The sequence below is a fragment of the Hemicordylus capensis genome, chromosome 4 (genome assembly GCF_027244095.1).
Source record: "Hemicordylus capensis ecotype Gifberg chromosome 4, rHemCap1.1.pri, whole genome shotgun sequence".
Lineage (NCBI taxonomy): Eukaryota > Metazoa > Chordata > Lepidosauria > Squamata > Cordylidae > Hemicordylus > Hemicordylus capensis.
Window position 1 is genome coordinate 278834568 of NC_069660.1, and position 14591 is coordinate 278849158.

The 14591-nt window shown below is 42.4% G+C and overlaps 1 protein-coding gene across 7 annotated transcripts in view; it reads right to left on the reverse strand.

Annotated features, from left to right (window-relative positions):
• MMP16 (matrix metallopeptidase 16) overlaps positions 1-14591 on the reverse strand; it is a 350260-nt gene that overhangs the window by 37447 nt on the left and 298222 nt on the right. For all 7 annotated transcript variants that reach the window (XR_008306306.1, XM_053246794.1, XM_053246793.1 and 4 more), the window contains one exon: positions 12598-12713. Coding sequence is in view for 6 of the 7 variants with exons in the window: in XM_053246794.1 (XP_053102769.1) it covers positions 12598-12713 (116 nt within the window). In the remaining variant the exon portion in view is untranslated. The remainder of the gene's footprint in view (positions 1-12597; positions 12714-14591) is intronic.

Below are 14591 nucleotides of genomic sequence, written 5' to 3' on the forward strand. Positions count from 1 at the left end.
TACCTCCAGTGACTGTTACTGGTGTCTATCTTGTTGTTTCTCTGTATAAACTGCCCTGAGCCATTTTTGGAAGGGCGGTATAGAAATCGAATTAATAATAATAATAATAATAATAGTAATAATAATGGTTGTACTTTCTGTATTTTAATTGTGTATTGTTTTAAGCACGTTGTAAACCACTTTGAGATGATTTTAACAAAAAGTGGTATATAAATCAAACAATAAATAGATAAAATACTCTCTCACAGCATTGGTGCATCCTTGCTCTGTATGCCAGCCAGTGTTTGCTTTACTTTTAAGTTTATGTTTATTTCCATGTACTTGCATATTTGATAAAGTTCTATTCAAAATTCTGCCAATTTATTCACTATTAAGAAGCTGACTATGCAAATCGGCATCCATGGGACAATCCACATCAGAAAAATAGTGCACCCTGTAATGTACAGGGATCTACATGAATGGCTCCTTCAGTACTTTGTGCTGGGTATAAGCTTCAGAAAACTGCCATGTGTAGGCGCTTCCCAGTGTATGTAGTCAAAACAAAATGAAAGACAACCTACTGGCCTAGCTTCCCCCAGATTATAGGGCACATTCTTTTTCTGAGAGATCTCCGCAGGTTGTTAAAAACACATGTTAAACAAACTCAACACATGAAAATCAATCCTTTCCTGTGAAGAGGAAATCCCATGGACATAATCCAATGAGAGATATCTGCTTTTAAATCCCATGGATTTCAATGAACGAGATTTAGGCATAACATGGGATGGATGATGCCCTAAATAACCAACTTTCCTACTTCAAGAAGCAAGACAAATACATTTAGTGTAACAACCGGTTACTCACCTTTAACTTTGGTACTTCTAGTGGTCATCTGTCCTTTTACACCAATGGGCTATGCACCTGCACAGGGACCTCATCGGAATCTAACAAGCTCAATTCTCCTGCTTTGGGTGGTAACCCCGCCCCCAGCCACTATATGCGGCTGCGCCACTCCTCATCCCCTCAGTTACAGAGTCCAGCTTCAGAGAACCCCTCAGGGAGGACAGGAGGGTATGTAGAAGTACAGGTGACCACTAGAAGAACCAAAGTTACAGCTGAGTAACTGGTTGTTCTTCGACGTGGTCTCTGTCTTCTACACAAATGGGCACATAACAAGCTAGCATCCAAGGAGGAGGGAAGAACAGAAACAAATATAAACTGCCAGAAAATTTTACTTCAGAAACAAGTACATCAACCGAAAATGGATTGCAGGACACTCCTGCCAAAGACAGCATCATTCCCTGCCCTGGTATCAATTGCATAATGGTAGATAAAAGAATGGGGCGAAGCTCAAATAGCTGCCTGACATATAGCATCCAACGGGACCACCCGATCAAAGGCCACCATGGACCTAACAGAGTGTGCCTTAACTGTTGCACGCAACTACTTATGAGTCAACTGATAACAAAGCTCTATTGTAGACCACTTGGCAGTTCTCTGCGTTTTGCTACCCGGCGAAGCATATGACATGGAGTGTGATGTGCTCCTCAACTTCTGAACCTTCTGGAGCGTATTATCAGTCTGTTCAGAGAAGAGGCTAGAGCCTTTGAAGGGCAGGTCCTAGCCCGGGCCTTATAGTGAAATCCCGATAAACGCAATGAAGCGTGTCATCTGAGCGCCACTGATGTGGCCATTACCTTAGCTGCACATTCCACCGAATGCCGGGCAGAATAGAGTTCTTATTTTGCCACCTGAATGACCTAATGGAAAAACGCTTTTGCCGGATCTCTCTTGTCCTGTGGGAGGAGATCCAGAAAGGGACCCACCTTTTCCCACGAAAAGTGGTTATATCGGGCTTTATAAGCCTGATAATTGGCTACCCGTAAATGGAGGGCTGAGGCTGAGTAAAGCCTCCTCCCGAAGGAGTCCAATTTCCTTCTTTCTTTATTGCTCGGTGCTGACTGTCCGTGACCTCCGGTCCTTTGTAAGGATACCTCCACGACAACAGAAATTGGTGTGGGATGATTTTTCAAAAAGGTTGTATCCTTCTGGAAGAAATTCTCAAAACACCTGCTTGGCTGAGAAAGCATAGCCGGCTTCTTCCAGTGAGCCCGCATAACCTTTAGCAATGCTGAGTTCAGGGGCAAAGCGGTCGGTATCTTGGCCTCCAAAAATAAAAGGTCCAGTTCTCCCTTCTGTTTGGTACCAAGTTTCACCCCAAGGCCGAAGTCATTGGGGTCACATAAGCAGAGTACAACTTGAACTCCTCCAATGGGGAGATAGGCTTTGAGTCTAACTGTATCGAGTGGAGACGAGCCCAGTGAAACCACTTCAGAGTCCTGAGAGCTGGCATCGCTCCCATACCCAGCCTCCTGGGGAGCCAAAGGGTCTTGAGTTATGGGTGTTGAACCTGAAGGGGAGCCCGGTTTGCTGCCCAGATCGTCCGGTACCAAAGCAAAAAGTTATTTGACAGACATAGTACCCTGATGCACCACTGGTACTGAAAGGGGTGGTTTGCGACACTCGTATCAATCCCTAGAGGAATGTAGTGGTGAGCGGGAATGCAGCCTCCCTTCCAAATGTGAGGGGATTTCACGCCATCCCATCGGTACTGTGTGTCCATACGTGGAACCTTCTGCGAAGCAGGACCCATAGCCAGGTCAAACATAGTCTGAATAGTCAGACCAATTGTCCCCTTAGTATCGATCCAGAATCTTGGTGTCACGCACCATAATAAGGCTCAATGTCAACCAAGGGGGAGTGATTGTCCGGTGCCTGTTATCCATCTTGATACGATTGATTATGACAGTCCCAGGACCAATCCTGTCTGTAAGTCGAGGAGCATTCTTTCAAACTCCAACAGGCACCCTGTTCTCTAAGAGGGACACTCTTTTAGTGCTTTCGAGGGGGTGACCAGTGCCTAGGCAGCCACGGTGAGCCTTTTGTGGGCTTGGTTGGAGAATAGGCCTATTCTTCCAATGACACATAACCCAGTTCGTCCTTTGTCACTGAACGTTCCCTACTTGATCTAGTTTGATCGTGGGCCAAATCCACCAACTCCGCCGCCACAGGCGAGCTAGGCCTTGTTGACACCGATGATTTCTGTACAGGGCGATCTGAGGCCACGCTAGCCTTTTGGCCACCGTGGCCTCCGACACAGGAACCAAAACTGTTTTCTTTTTCTTGGGAACAGGAGGGAGGTGTTGACCTGCCAGCACTTCAGCTTCTTCTTCTTTTGTCTTCGGTACCAATCCTGAGGCGTTCAGGGAGGACTTCTGTACCACAGGTGCCTGATGGTGAGGGAGGTCTTCCAAGCACACCGGCTCACTCAGCGTTGTCGAAGGCCGAGTGGCAGAGGATGCTGATACCAGTATCAGGAACGGATTTTGGGTCTCCACCGGAGCAGGTGCCACACACTCCGACTGTACTGATGAAGCAATTTTTACAGACTGCTTCAATGAAAAGGCTTCCGAAGAGCCAGATCTCACAGGGCTGCATGCAGGCGAGCCTGCTTTGTGAACTTCTGGCAATGAAGACAGGTCTCAAAAATGTGGGATTCCCCCAAACACAAGAGACACTTGGTATGAGTATCGGGGGAAAAGATCTTAGATCTGCATCGAGTACATTTTTAAAAGTTTGTTGTACCTGGCATAAAAGCCGAAGGCCAGCCGGCCACCACTCTCCGTCCTGGCCGGGATCGAAGCTCCAAGAAAGGGGGGAAACCCACCAAATAACCCACCAAAAAACCCCAAACCAAAATGCCAAAAGAAAAAATGCTACTATGTGAAGATTAAAGAAAGAAAGAAAGAAAGAAATGAAATTTGTAAAGAAGCAAGGAGAAAACAACAAGGGGATAGCAAGATTCTACTTGTTGACAGGCTGCAGACTCCACAATGTTCACTGAAGCACAGACAAAAAAATACTCAGGGGATGAGGAATGGTGCAGCTGCATATAGCGGCTGGGGGCGGAGTTCCCGCCCAAAGCAGGAGAATTGAGCTTGTTCGATTCCGAGAGGTCTCTGCGCAGGCGCATAGTCCATTTGTGTAGAAGGCAGAGACCACATAAAAGAACAGAGGTATTTCAGATCCTTCTTTTCAACTGCCACAAACAGGTTCATAAATAATATTCAAAGACTGCTGTCCTATCTTAAGAACGCTGGTCAATCACAGCACTTTACTGCATTGTGTTGACCTGTCCAAAGTGTGCCTCTCCTGAGCTATGTGGACTTATTCTGTTCCGTGTTACTTCTGCATCTATGGAGAGGAAATGCTATACAAACTCTGCCAACAGAAAACAGGTGTACACAGCTTCATATTTTCTGCGGGAAGCTGGAATTTGATCATTCAAATGCAATCCAGGGTAATTACAAATGGTGCCTAATTGCAGAAATGCTGCCTCCCTGCCAAAAAATCTAAAGCATTTTACTGTCCCAGCTGAAAAGTGGCACTGAACCAGCATGGAAAAATTTTTCACAATGGGTGAACTCCCACTGTTTATGAACTGCATGCAAACAGCTGGAGGTTTGGTTTCTCTGTCCTTATCCTTGGAAACTTTGCTTCTTGAATGAAAACAGATTCAGGAAAAAGGCTGGGCTTCATTTGTGATGTGAATGGCACTGGTTGGAAAGATGAGCAGACTTGATATTAATTCAGCAAGTTATAAAACTGGACTTCTGCACTTATACTGTGGAGAGGACAACTCTACCTACCACATTGCCTTTCTGATTCAAAATATATACAGAAGTCCATGGGCCTCACAGTAACACAGTTTTGTGATGGGCAGAATTAAAAATGCATCACAGCAGTTTTTTTTAATCTTAATCATCCTTCTGAAATTCTAATACATGACATTACACAATGTATTTGCTGCCTTGCTGAGTTTAACTAAGAATATCTGAGTGGTTACTGAGATACTGAGTGTTGTAACCAAGAAGTTGGTTGATTATGAAACAAATCAACCCTGTACCACTATACTGAGTTTTCAAATGACATATATGCTAATGGTTATAATGGGTGAGCTTCCCACACTACTATTCATATCAGGATGGCTGAAAAAAAAGTTGAGCCATTTTCCAGAGAACAAAACCAAACTGGGAAGTAGCTCCATTTATTTCCAAGTCACCCACCCCATTGCATAAGCCCACCAAACCCTTTCCTCACCACCCCATATCACAGGATAGAGTGGTTACAGCAAGCCACAGGCAGAGGAAAGGAAAGAGGTTTTCTTCCCTTTGCTAATGCATCATGGACTACATAGCTGAGGCGGGTGAGGCTTTGGGAACAGGCTATGTGGGCCTGAAGGAAATGCTGCTTTATTGTCACATGTCAGCCTTCTGTCCAGAACTCTACCAGTGGTATCACTCACCTCTTTAATTATTCAGACCACAAAGTATGTCACTGAATCACAGAGTCGGAGGGGTCTTGTGGGCCATCTAGTCCAAGCCACAGTTCAGTGCAGGATATCAGCACTAGAACACCCCCCCCAACAGATGGTTGGGGGTGCCCCTTTAAACAGGGGCTTAAAGCAGGGGATGCCCCTGCTTAAAGACTCCAACAAGAGAGAGCCCACCCACTCCTAGGTAAATTCCTACCCTGATTTCATGTCCACTCCCCTACTTAGTACAAGTACCTCATTCTTACCTTCGAAGCCCTCCGTGGCTTTGTTTTACCTTACTCCACCCGCCCGCTGATATCCCAGTATATCCCTGCTTGCAACCTTTATTTCCCCAACTTCAGCTATGTGAGGATCTCCTGCTCCCTAACACGACTGCACTACCTAAAATGGCACTTAAATGATGACTCCCACCCAGAACACTTTTGCAATGCCACTTTTCTCTCTCTCTCCCTTCCTTCAAATCCCCCTCAAACTCTACCCTTTCTTTGAATTAGCCTCTTCGCCTGCATGGCTGCATGGTTGTACAACTCCATTTGTACAGTTCATGAACTTGTGTGGCTGCTAAATATTATGCTCATACAAGAAAGTAAACAACCTTAAGACAGAGTAAGGGTAAAGGTAAAGTGTGCCGTCAAGTTGATTTCGACTCCTGGCGCCACAGAGCCCTGTGATTTCCTTTGTGGAATACCCAAGAAAGGGGTTACCTCTCACAAACTGTAACAATATTAGGATGTCTTTAATGAAGTAGCAATATCCTTTCCAAAAGGAACTTGCATATTGAAATGCCTTATGAATTTGATTTGGCTGTTAGTGGTTTGGATTGGCAACTGCACAATTTCATGACCTCACAACAGGGTGATGAAGGGAGAACTCAAAAGAAGAAAGTCAAAAGACTTCCAGTGACAGCTTTCCTACTGGTATAATGGGTAGTTCTGCATCAAAATCTGTAAGACTTTCTTCCAAATAAAGGATGGGTGCATTTGCTTTCTGTGTCATTGAAAAACATACATGCCTCCTCTCAGCAAGCTAAGCTGATCCTCTGAAAGATGGTTGTCTATTCTATTTCTCTACTACTGAGAAGCTTTTAAAGCATACATGCAAGATCCAGGAACTTAATTTCACACCTTCCTGCTTCTGTTGTTTGGATCCAGCCACACAAAATTCTCCCCAGCTCCATCCTGAAAAATGAACTAAGACGCTAAAGGGATTAGTGCAATATTAATGTAAGATGTTGCTTAATTGGAAGCAGTTCCTATGAAGTTTCTCCCTGAAAAGCAATCTGGTACAAATTTCAAGTCAAATCTTTATCTGAAGAGTAGAAGGGAAATGGTTTCAGGCAAAATTTAATCAGAGCTCCCTAAAAGCAGGCTGTGGTGTTTCTCATTTGTATCCTTTCTTGTTTCATTGTCTCTTGATGCAATCACCAATTGAGCCATGCAGAGATCTTCACTTTGGGGAACAATTCACAGCATTGCTCCTGTAGGCTTTTTCCCCTCTATGAGAGCCAAAGGATTTATTCTATTTCACCTGTGTTGGGTTGGGGGTGGGGAGGGGGGCTAAAGCCAACAACTCATTTCTCCTTAACTTTTGTGTGTGTCAAGATCTCATGTTTCTTTCCCCCTATTTTAGTAACGAGAAACTTGTGAAGTTTAGTGACCAGAGGATAACTTCACACATTACAGAGAAAGAACAGTTCGCTCCCCTGCTAACTGGGTAAAGGGGCATCTTTTTAAAGTAGTGATTCTCTTTCTTTCTTTCTTTGATTTCTATACTGCCCTTCCAAAAATGGCTCAGGGAGGTTTACACAGAGAAACAAAAAATAAATAAAATGGCTCCCTGTCCCCGAAGGGCTCACAATCTAAAAAGAAACATAAGTCAGACACCAGCAACAGTCACTGGAGGTACTGTGCTGGGGGTGGATAGGGCCAGTTACTCTCCCCCTGCTCAATAAAGAGAATCACCACGTTAAAAGGTGCCTCTTTGCCAAGTAAGCAGGGATCACTTGTCATGAACTTGCAGCAGGGGGAGAGCAATTGGCCCTATCTATCCCCAGCACATCATCCCTCCAGTGGCTGTTGCTGGTGTCTATCTTATGTTTCTTTTTTAGATTGTGAGCCCTTTGGGCTCACATATCTATGTAAACTGCTTTGAGTACTTTTGTTGAAAAGTGGTATATAAACATTTGTTGTATTCATAACAAATCCCTATTTCCACTGTGAGCTGACACTTTCTGTAACATTTAAATGACCTTTAGCTTGCCTAAAAACATCCAGTAAATACTCACTGGGAGATGCAATTGGACAAGGTTCTCACCCTATTCAGGACTAGACTTCTGAGTAAGTGAGTGTAGGATATGCAGCATTATTTACATTAATAATGGTTTACATATAGACACGCAAATCTATATGGACAGAAACAAGGTTTGTGTGTTGATACACGTAAGAATATTATCTTCCCTGAACTATTTTCCTGCTGCAAAAAGGGCAGAAAAAATGCTCAGCCAAAATGCTCAGTTCAGGAAAGAGCTTCTAGTGATGGATGAAACAGACTCAAAGCAAGGAAGCAATTAAGCATATTCCTGAGAAAAATGTTTTCTGCAGCAATTAGTAACTTGAGCCAAAGGAAGGAATAAAGAATCTTAAAAGGGAGGTGGATGAATACAAGAAAATGAACATAAGAAAGCACTAGAAATGTGTCATAGAGCAAAGGGAAGGAAAAATAATTTTTTAAAAAATCCACTATCTGATAAATCAATCACATGCGCAATGCTGGAGGCATGCAGCAACTAAAACTGGTAACTTCATGGAGGAGAGGTCTCTCATCGGCTACTAGTTGGAGGGCTAAAGGCCACCTCCAGCCTCAATGGCAGGATGTCTCTGAGTACCAGTTGCAGGGAGTAAAAGCAGGAGAGAGAGGGCATGCCCTCAACTCCTGCCTGTAGGCTTTCAGTGGAATCTGGTGGGCCACTGTGTGAAACAGGATGCTGGACTAGATGGGCCTTGGGCCTGATCCAGCAGGGCTGTTCTTATGTTCTTAATTGAATATCTTTCTTTATCTCTTAAAGGCATAAAACTCATGCAACCGAAGACCAGACCATCAAATTATCAGGAGCCTAAGGGTAGCAATTAATATGCATACAATAGATACTTCCATCATCAAGAATATGGGCAAAATGTATTGACCCATGGCACTTCATCAAGCTCTAGGATTACTGAGATATACAATACATTTCAGCGATACCTCTGAATTGTATATTGAACTTGGTCAATTTCATTTCAACACTGAGCGTGATCTTCTTTTCTTTCTCCCATCCTCCTCTGCCCTTACCTTTTGGTGTGCCTCTTTGCTGATTGGGCAAAGAATCATCTTCTAAAAGTGGTGGTTCTCTTTATATTAAACAGTGGGAGAGCAACATATCCTGTTCAGCCCCAGCATAGCATTCCTTCAGAGTCTGTTACTGGTGTCTGCCTTGTGTTTTGTTCAGACTGTGAGCCCTTTGGGGACAAAGAACCAGCTTCTCCTTATTCTTTTTCTATGTAAAGCACTTTGAGAATGTTGTTGTTGAGGACAATGAAAAGTTGTATATAAATAGTAGTCATAGTATTTATTTATTTATTTATTTTATTTACATTTCATATCCCGCTCTTCCTCCAAGGAGCCCAGAGCAGTGTACTACATACTTAAGTTCCTCCTCACAACAACCCTGTGAAGTAGGTTAGGCTGAAAGAGAAGAGACTGGCCCAGAGTCACCCAGCAAGTCTCATGGCTGAATGGGGATTTGAACTCGTGTCTCCTCAGTCCTAGTCCAGCACTCTAACCACTACACCATGCTGGCTCTTGGAGGTGTAATTTGGATGTGGGAACACTTACACATACCATTTGGTCTTTGATCTTTTATCAGTGTTGTAAGCACAACACTGATAAAAGATCAAAGCTTAGAACGTTTCAGGGAAGATTGGAAACCTTTTTTGTTGTACTTAAAGAATCATTTTCCTAATATGGATCTTACAGCTGGATTTGAAGTTTGAAATGCAGGTTGGGTAGACTAATGGTTTTTTGTTTTTTCTTTAAGCTTTAAATTTGTGTTTTTTAATTAATATTATAATAAGGTAAACTTTATAGTTTTTATTTCACAAAAAGAGGTGCGCGGGAAATCCAGTTGTGTTTATTATGGATGTTATGATTATTGTTAAAAATTAATAAAAATTAAATTTCAAAAAAACCCAAAACATACCATTTGGTCTTGTCCTGTTATTGTTCCAATCTGGTGTGAAATCTACAAAATTGTTCAGATGATTTTACAGTGATCATTGTTTGTTAAAGATGTATATGCTCTTTTGGGTTACAGTATATCCATGGAACTTATCTCTAAATCAAAAACTGTGGATTCTTGAGCATGGGGAATTGCTGAAAGATTATGCAAGGACAAATGTACTCCTGGATTTACACCTCTGGATAACTGATATTTTTTCTGCCCATATTTGAACTGTCCCCCACCAACGAAATAGGAAAGAAGAGTAGTTTTCAGAAATGTAGTCAAATTTTAATTAACTGTTTGTGCTTTGAAGAAATCATCAATAGAAGGAGTGTTTTTTGTTTTTTTTAAGGTACGTTATTCATATATGATGTTAATGATTAAGATATTTTTCTTGTATCCTTGTCCCTTTCCCTTATTTTTGATTATATTTTCATTTTATGTGGTTATCTTTTTAGTTGAAGTTAAATGAAGAGAAAATAATAACAGTAATCTTGTTCTTGTCTTGCCCGGGTAGTCAATTTGCTTTCTTTTGGTTCTGTGTTTTTGTATTGAATTTTAGTTTGTTTTAATGGTTAGCCTAAGCTGCCCTGAGCCTTGGAAAGGCAGCTAATAAATGCATTTCAACAAGAATATAGAGGTGGAAGAGGCTTTGACTTAGTGTTTTCTGAGGATTCATCATTTATGCATAAGTCTGCAGAGCTTGGAGCCAGACCAGAGAACCAGAGTCGACATACAGAATTACTGGGGAGAGAGCAACCACTGTCATGTTGCTCCAGGCTACGGCAGTTTACTTCCAAGGAAGTTGGTCTGGAGTGGAGCCAGTACTTTGATGGATCCCTATCCCTTGTTACCGGATGGCCTCTTGCCCTGCAGCTTTCCGCTTGTGAAACTCTGACTTCCTCTAGAAGCAAAGGAAGCAAAGCATGGATAAGCCATTGATGCCAGGAGGGAAGCTGCCCTCTGTATGGATCAAACAGCTGTGTTATGCAAATCCTGAATCAGTGCAAAAGCTGTTCAGTAAAAGGTGAACACTCTCCTCTCCAAATTCTGTGCATTCTTAATGAAGGCAGAGTTCCTGACATAGCGGAGAAGTCTTTAGGCTACTCCGAGAAGCAGGGAAAACACCAACCAAGGTCATCCAAATCAGTTAAGGAGATTCAGCAGAAAACACAACCTTTTGGTCTGTACTCTCCATTAGAATAGCAGTGACCACCCCCACAGCTTCTTTCATTTTGTTGCCCGGAACCTCCTTCTTCATCCCTTCTGTCTTTCTAAATTTCCCTGCCTCTGGAACCAAGAAGAGGGACATACCCTCTAAAAACCTCCTCTTCTAGATATGTGCATGAGATCCCTGTCTGTGACTTCTATAAAACGAGCTTCCTTCCATGCTCAAGTCTTAACCATGGGAGTTGGGTGGCACACACTACCTTCTACTGCTCAAGGGGCTGTCTGGCTGAGTATCCACCTGTGTTTTCAAACCCTTCCCCCTAAGTTGAATCACTGGACTGCTCAGTTCCCAAGTTGAAACACTGGGCCAAAGGGTCTGGAATCACTGAGCCTGTTGTGGTCTGTCCTGGACACTCCTAGGATGAAACGTCCTCGGATTCCTCTCTGTGTGGGCCTGCCTTGGGTTGATCCCCGAGCTTAACTGCCTAAGATTCTCTGCACTTCTGAGTGCAGTCCTTGAGCCACTGAAAACTGGGTCATTCTCTACATGGGCTTGCCTTTGCAGCTGGGACCCCTGAATTTCCCCCTTCATGCATGAAACTGCAGACTGAGGAAAGGCATCAAAGCTGCTCTTGATCCGCTCTTTTCAATATTTCTTTATTCCTCATCCTTACCCCTCTTTCTGCCCACATTCCCACACCCACCAACCACCGGGCTATTTGAGCCTTCACTCCCTTGCTCCCTTTTTCATGAAACTGAAGGTCGGGAAATTTAGGACTGACAAAAACATGAAGTACTTTTTCACACAGCGCATAATTAATCTATGGAATTCTCTGCCATGGCATGTGGTAATGGCCACTTGTTTGGATGGCTTTAAAAGGGGCTTAGACAAATTCCTGGAGGACCGGCCTATCAATTGCTACTAGTCTGGTGGCAGTGAGCCATCTGCAGCCTTAGAGGCCTCTAAATGCCAACAGCAGGGGACCAACAGCAGGAGAGAGGGCATGCCCTCAGCTCTTGCCTATGGGCTTCTCAGAGGCATCTGGTAGGCCACTTTGTGAAACAGGATCCTGGACTAGATAGGTCTTGGGCTTGATCTAGCAGGGCTGTTCTTTTGTACTCCTTACCTTATCCAAGATGCTGCTTTCACTCCCACCCTGCACAACTGCAATTACACCAAAGTTCTAGATGACAACATTTTATATTGTGCCTCTGCATTTTACAAATACTCCCCCTCCCCACTCTTGTTTTCAAAAACCTTGTCTCTGAATCTGGAGTGCCCAAACATTAGTACTACCTCTGTTCAACAAATGTGGTCCATTCGTTATTCATGTTTACAAATTTGGTTTTGACCAAAATTCCACCAGGTTAGTCTAAAAGCAGCATCTACAAGTACATGTGTATGCTACATATGTGTTTTTAGATTAATACTTTGCCACAGAGGCAAAATTTAAGGGACAACAGGCTATGAATGTAAGAAAATTGAATTTCAAATCTTCAAATTTAATAAATAAGGAGTTGAGCTAGATAAGATAGAAAATAACTACACTCTGTTGAAAAGAAATGATACAGTATCATTACTCAAAGGGTCTTGAGAATAGCTAGAGCATTCAAGTAATGGGAAATCTGGAGGAATGGAATTTCTCTTTATGGAAAATTGTACTGATGTGGGGAATACAAAGGAATATACATTGACAGTCATGCAGTTTGGATAAAATGGGGTATTAAGAAAATGGTGTAGAGAATCATGTTGGCCTACTTTATTAGTGAACATTAATGTTTGGAAGAAGCTACATACCAGTCTCTTTGTAGACAAAGGCTCCTTGAGGTGATTCTGGGATACCTTTCCAGATTGTGATTGGCTTTGGATAACCAGGATCCATAGTTCTCATATCTTCACTGTACCTCCAGTACCTAATTTAAAAAGAGGCCAAAATTTTCATATATAAACACCCATTATACAAACTGTAGGCTCACAAAAGAAGAACTGTGTTGCAATGATGCAATTAGGGCAACCAGATCTTTCCTGCTTGGATATACTCCCAGGTAACAGACATTTAATCTCTTTGCTGATTGGACAGCTGTTTCCAGTAAGCACAGAAAAGATAAAAGATTCGTCTAGCCTGGGAACCAAATCAACAAGCACCGTATGCATAATCAGAACAATTCCGATGCCTAGGGCTTCTACACAGCAGCACAATGAGGAACGCTATATGCAAAGATTTACAGTAATGTTTCAGTCAAGATTTTAATCACAAACAAGTCAGTACATTCTAACTTAAGGTTCCTGCAGCAATCTTAACTTAAGATTATGGAGTCTTTTGCTACATGATCATGCAATCTGTATTAAACAATTCAAGATGTTGACTCCTGTACATATAACTGCTTACAAAGAAATATCTCTATAACATCAACAGTACACAAATTCAAAGTAAATAAACAAATGTATCGAAGTCTGGCTAATCTTCATTTTAGAGAACACTCTGTAGATAACACTGTGGCTGCATTCAGATGCCATTAGGAGTATAAGCAAATAGCCACAACCCTTGGGCTCATGTACTCCCCTTTCCTCCTCTATCCACATGCAAGGGGATGAATCCTAGTTTTCAGCAAACCATAGTTTAATGCAGGTTTGATCTGAGTTTGGGATCCTCATTGGCTGGGGTCACATAAAAGGGCAAGCTATGGTTTGCTGCAAACTGGAACACTAACTTATCATCTCTTCCCCTTGTGTGCAGAACAGAGTGACTGTTTAAAGCTTAGGTTATTCATTTTCATATCGACAAACCACAGTTTGTTATTACATCTGAATGCAGCCAGTGGTTGCAATGTCAATATGTGAAACATGCACATCCACAATGTTATTGCAGCTATGTGGTCTTCTGTGGTGCAAAGAGGTTACCCTTACCTTGGGATTTGTACTTGAATTGTAGCCTTAGGCAAGATCCAAAGAGGTACTTTAGGTATGCCTAAGGGCTTAAGCACCCCCAGTGAGATTTTTTTTTTAAAAAAGATCATCCAAACCTCCTATACCATTTAAAAGATACCCTCCCCAGTTTCAAAAGCATTGTCTGATTTACTATGGGGGCTACCTTTTGAGAAACACAAGCCTATGGAATTTCCTTTGATACTTATTTCTGTGATACCGATTTTATGGTCCTTTTCCTGCCTTTAATATGGAACTAAGGTTGCAATAGGATGTCCACTTGCATGAGGGTAAGCTTCACTGAATCCAATGGGATGCACTTCCAAGTAAAAGGTAAAGTGTGCCATCGAGTCGGTGTCAACTCCTGGTGCCCATAGAACCCTGTGGTAGTCTTTGGTAGAATACAGGAGGGGTTTACCATTGCCATCTCCCATGCAGTATGAGATGATGCCTTTCAGCATCTTCCTATATCGCTGCTGCCCAATATAGATGTTTCCAAGTAAACAAAAATCAAATTAGGTTACAACTTCAATAAGAATTTCTGAGCAATATTTCTCAAAAAAAAAAAAAAAGTGGGGTTGTTTTTTGGGGGGGCGGAGGGCAGAATTACATGGTACATGCCAAATAGATTTTGTTGCTGAAATGCCAGCGGCATTTTGTTTTTAAGAATAAAGCTAAAATCATGTTTGAGGTTTCAAAACAGTCATTTTAGGTATGAGGAAAAAAGCATCTATGTATTCTCCAAAGCACAAGCAAAACACTTTTACTTTTGTTTATAGGACAGGCAAGAAAAGGGCTGAGAGATCTTTCTATTACATTTTCACAGTCAATTAAAAAAACCATTCCAGGTAACAACAAAGCATTAG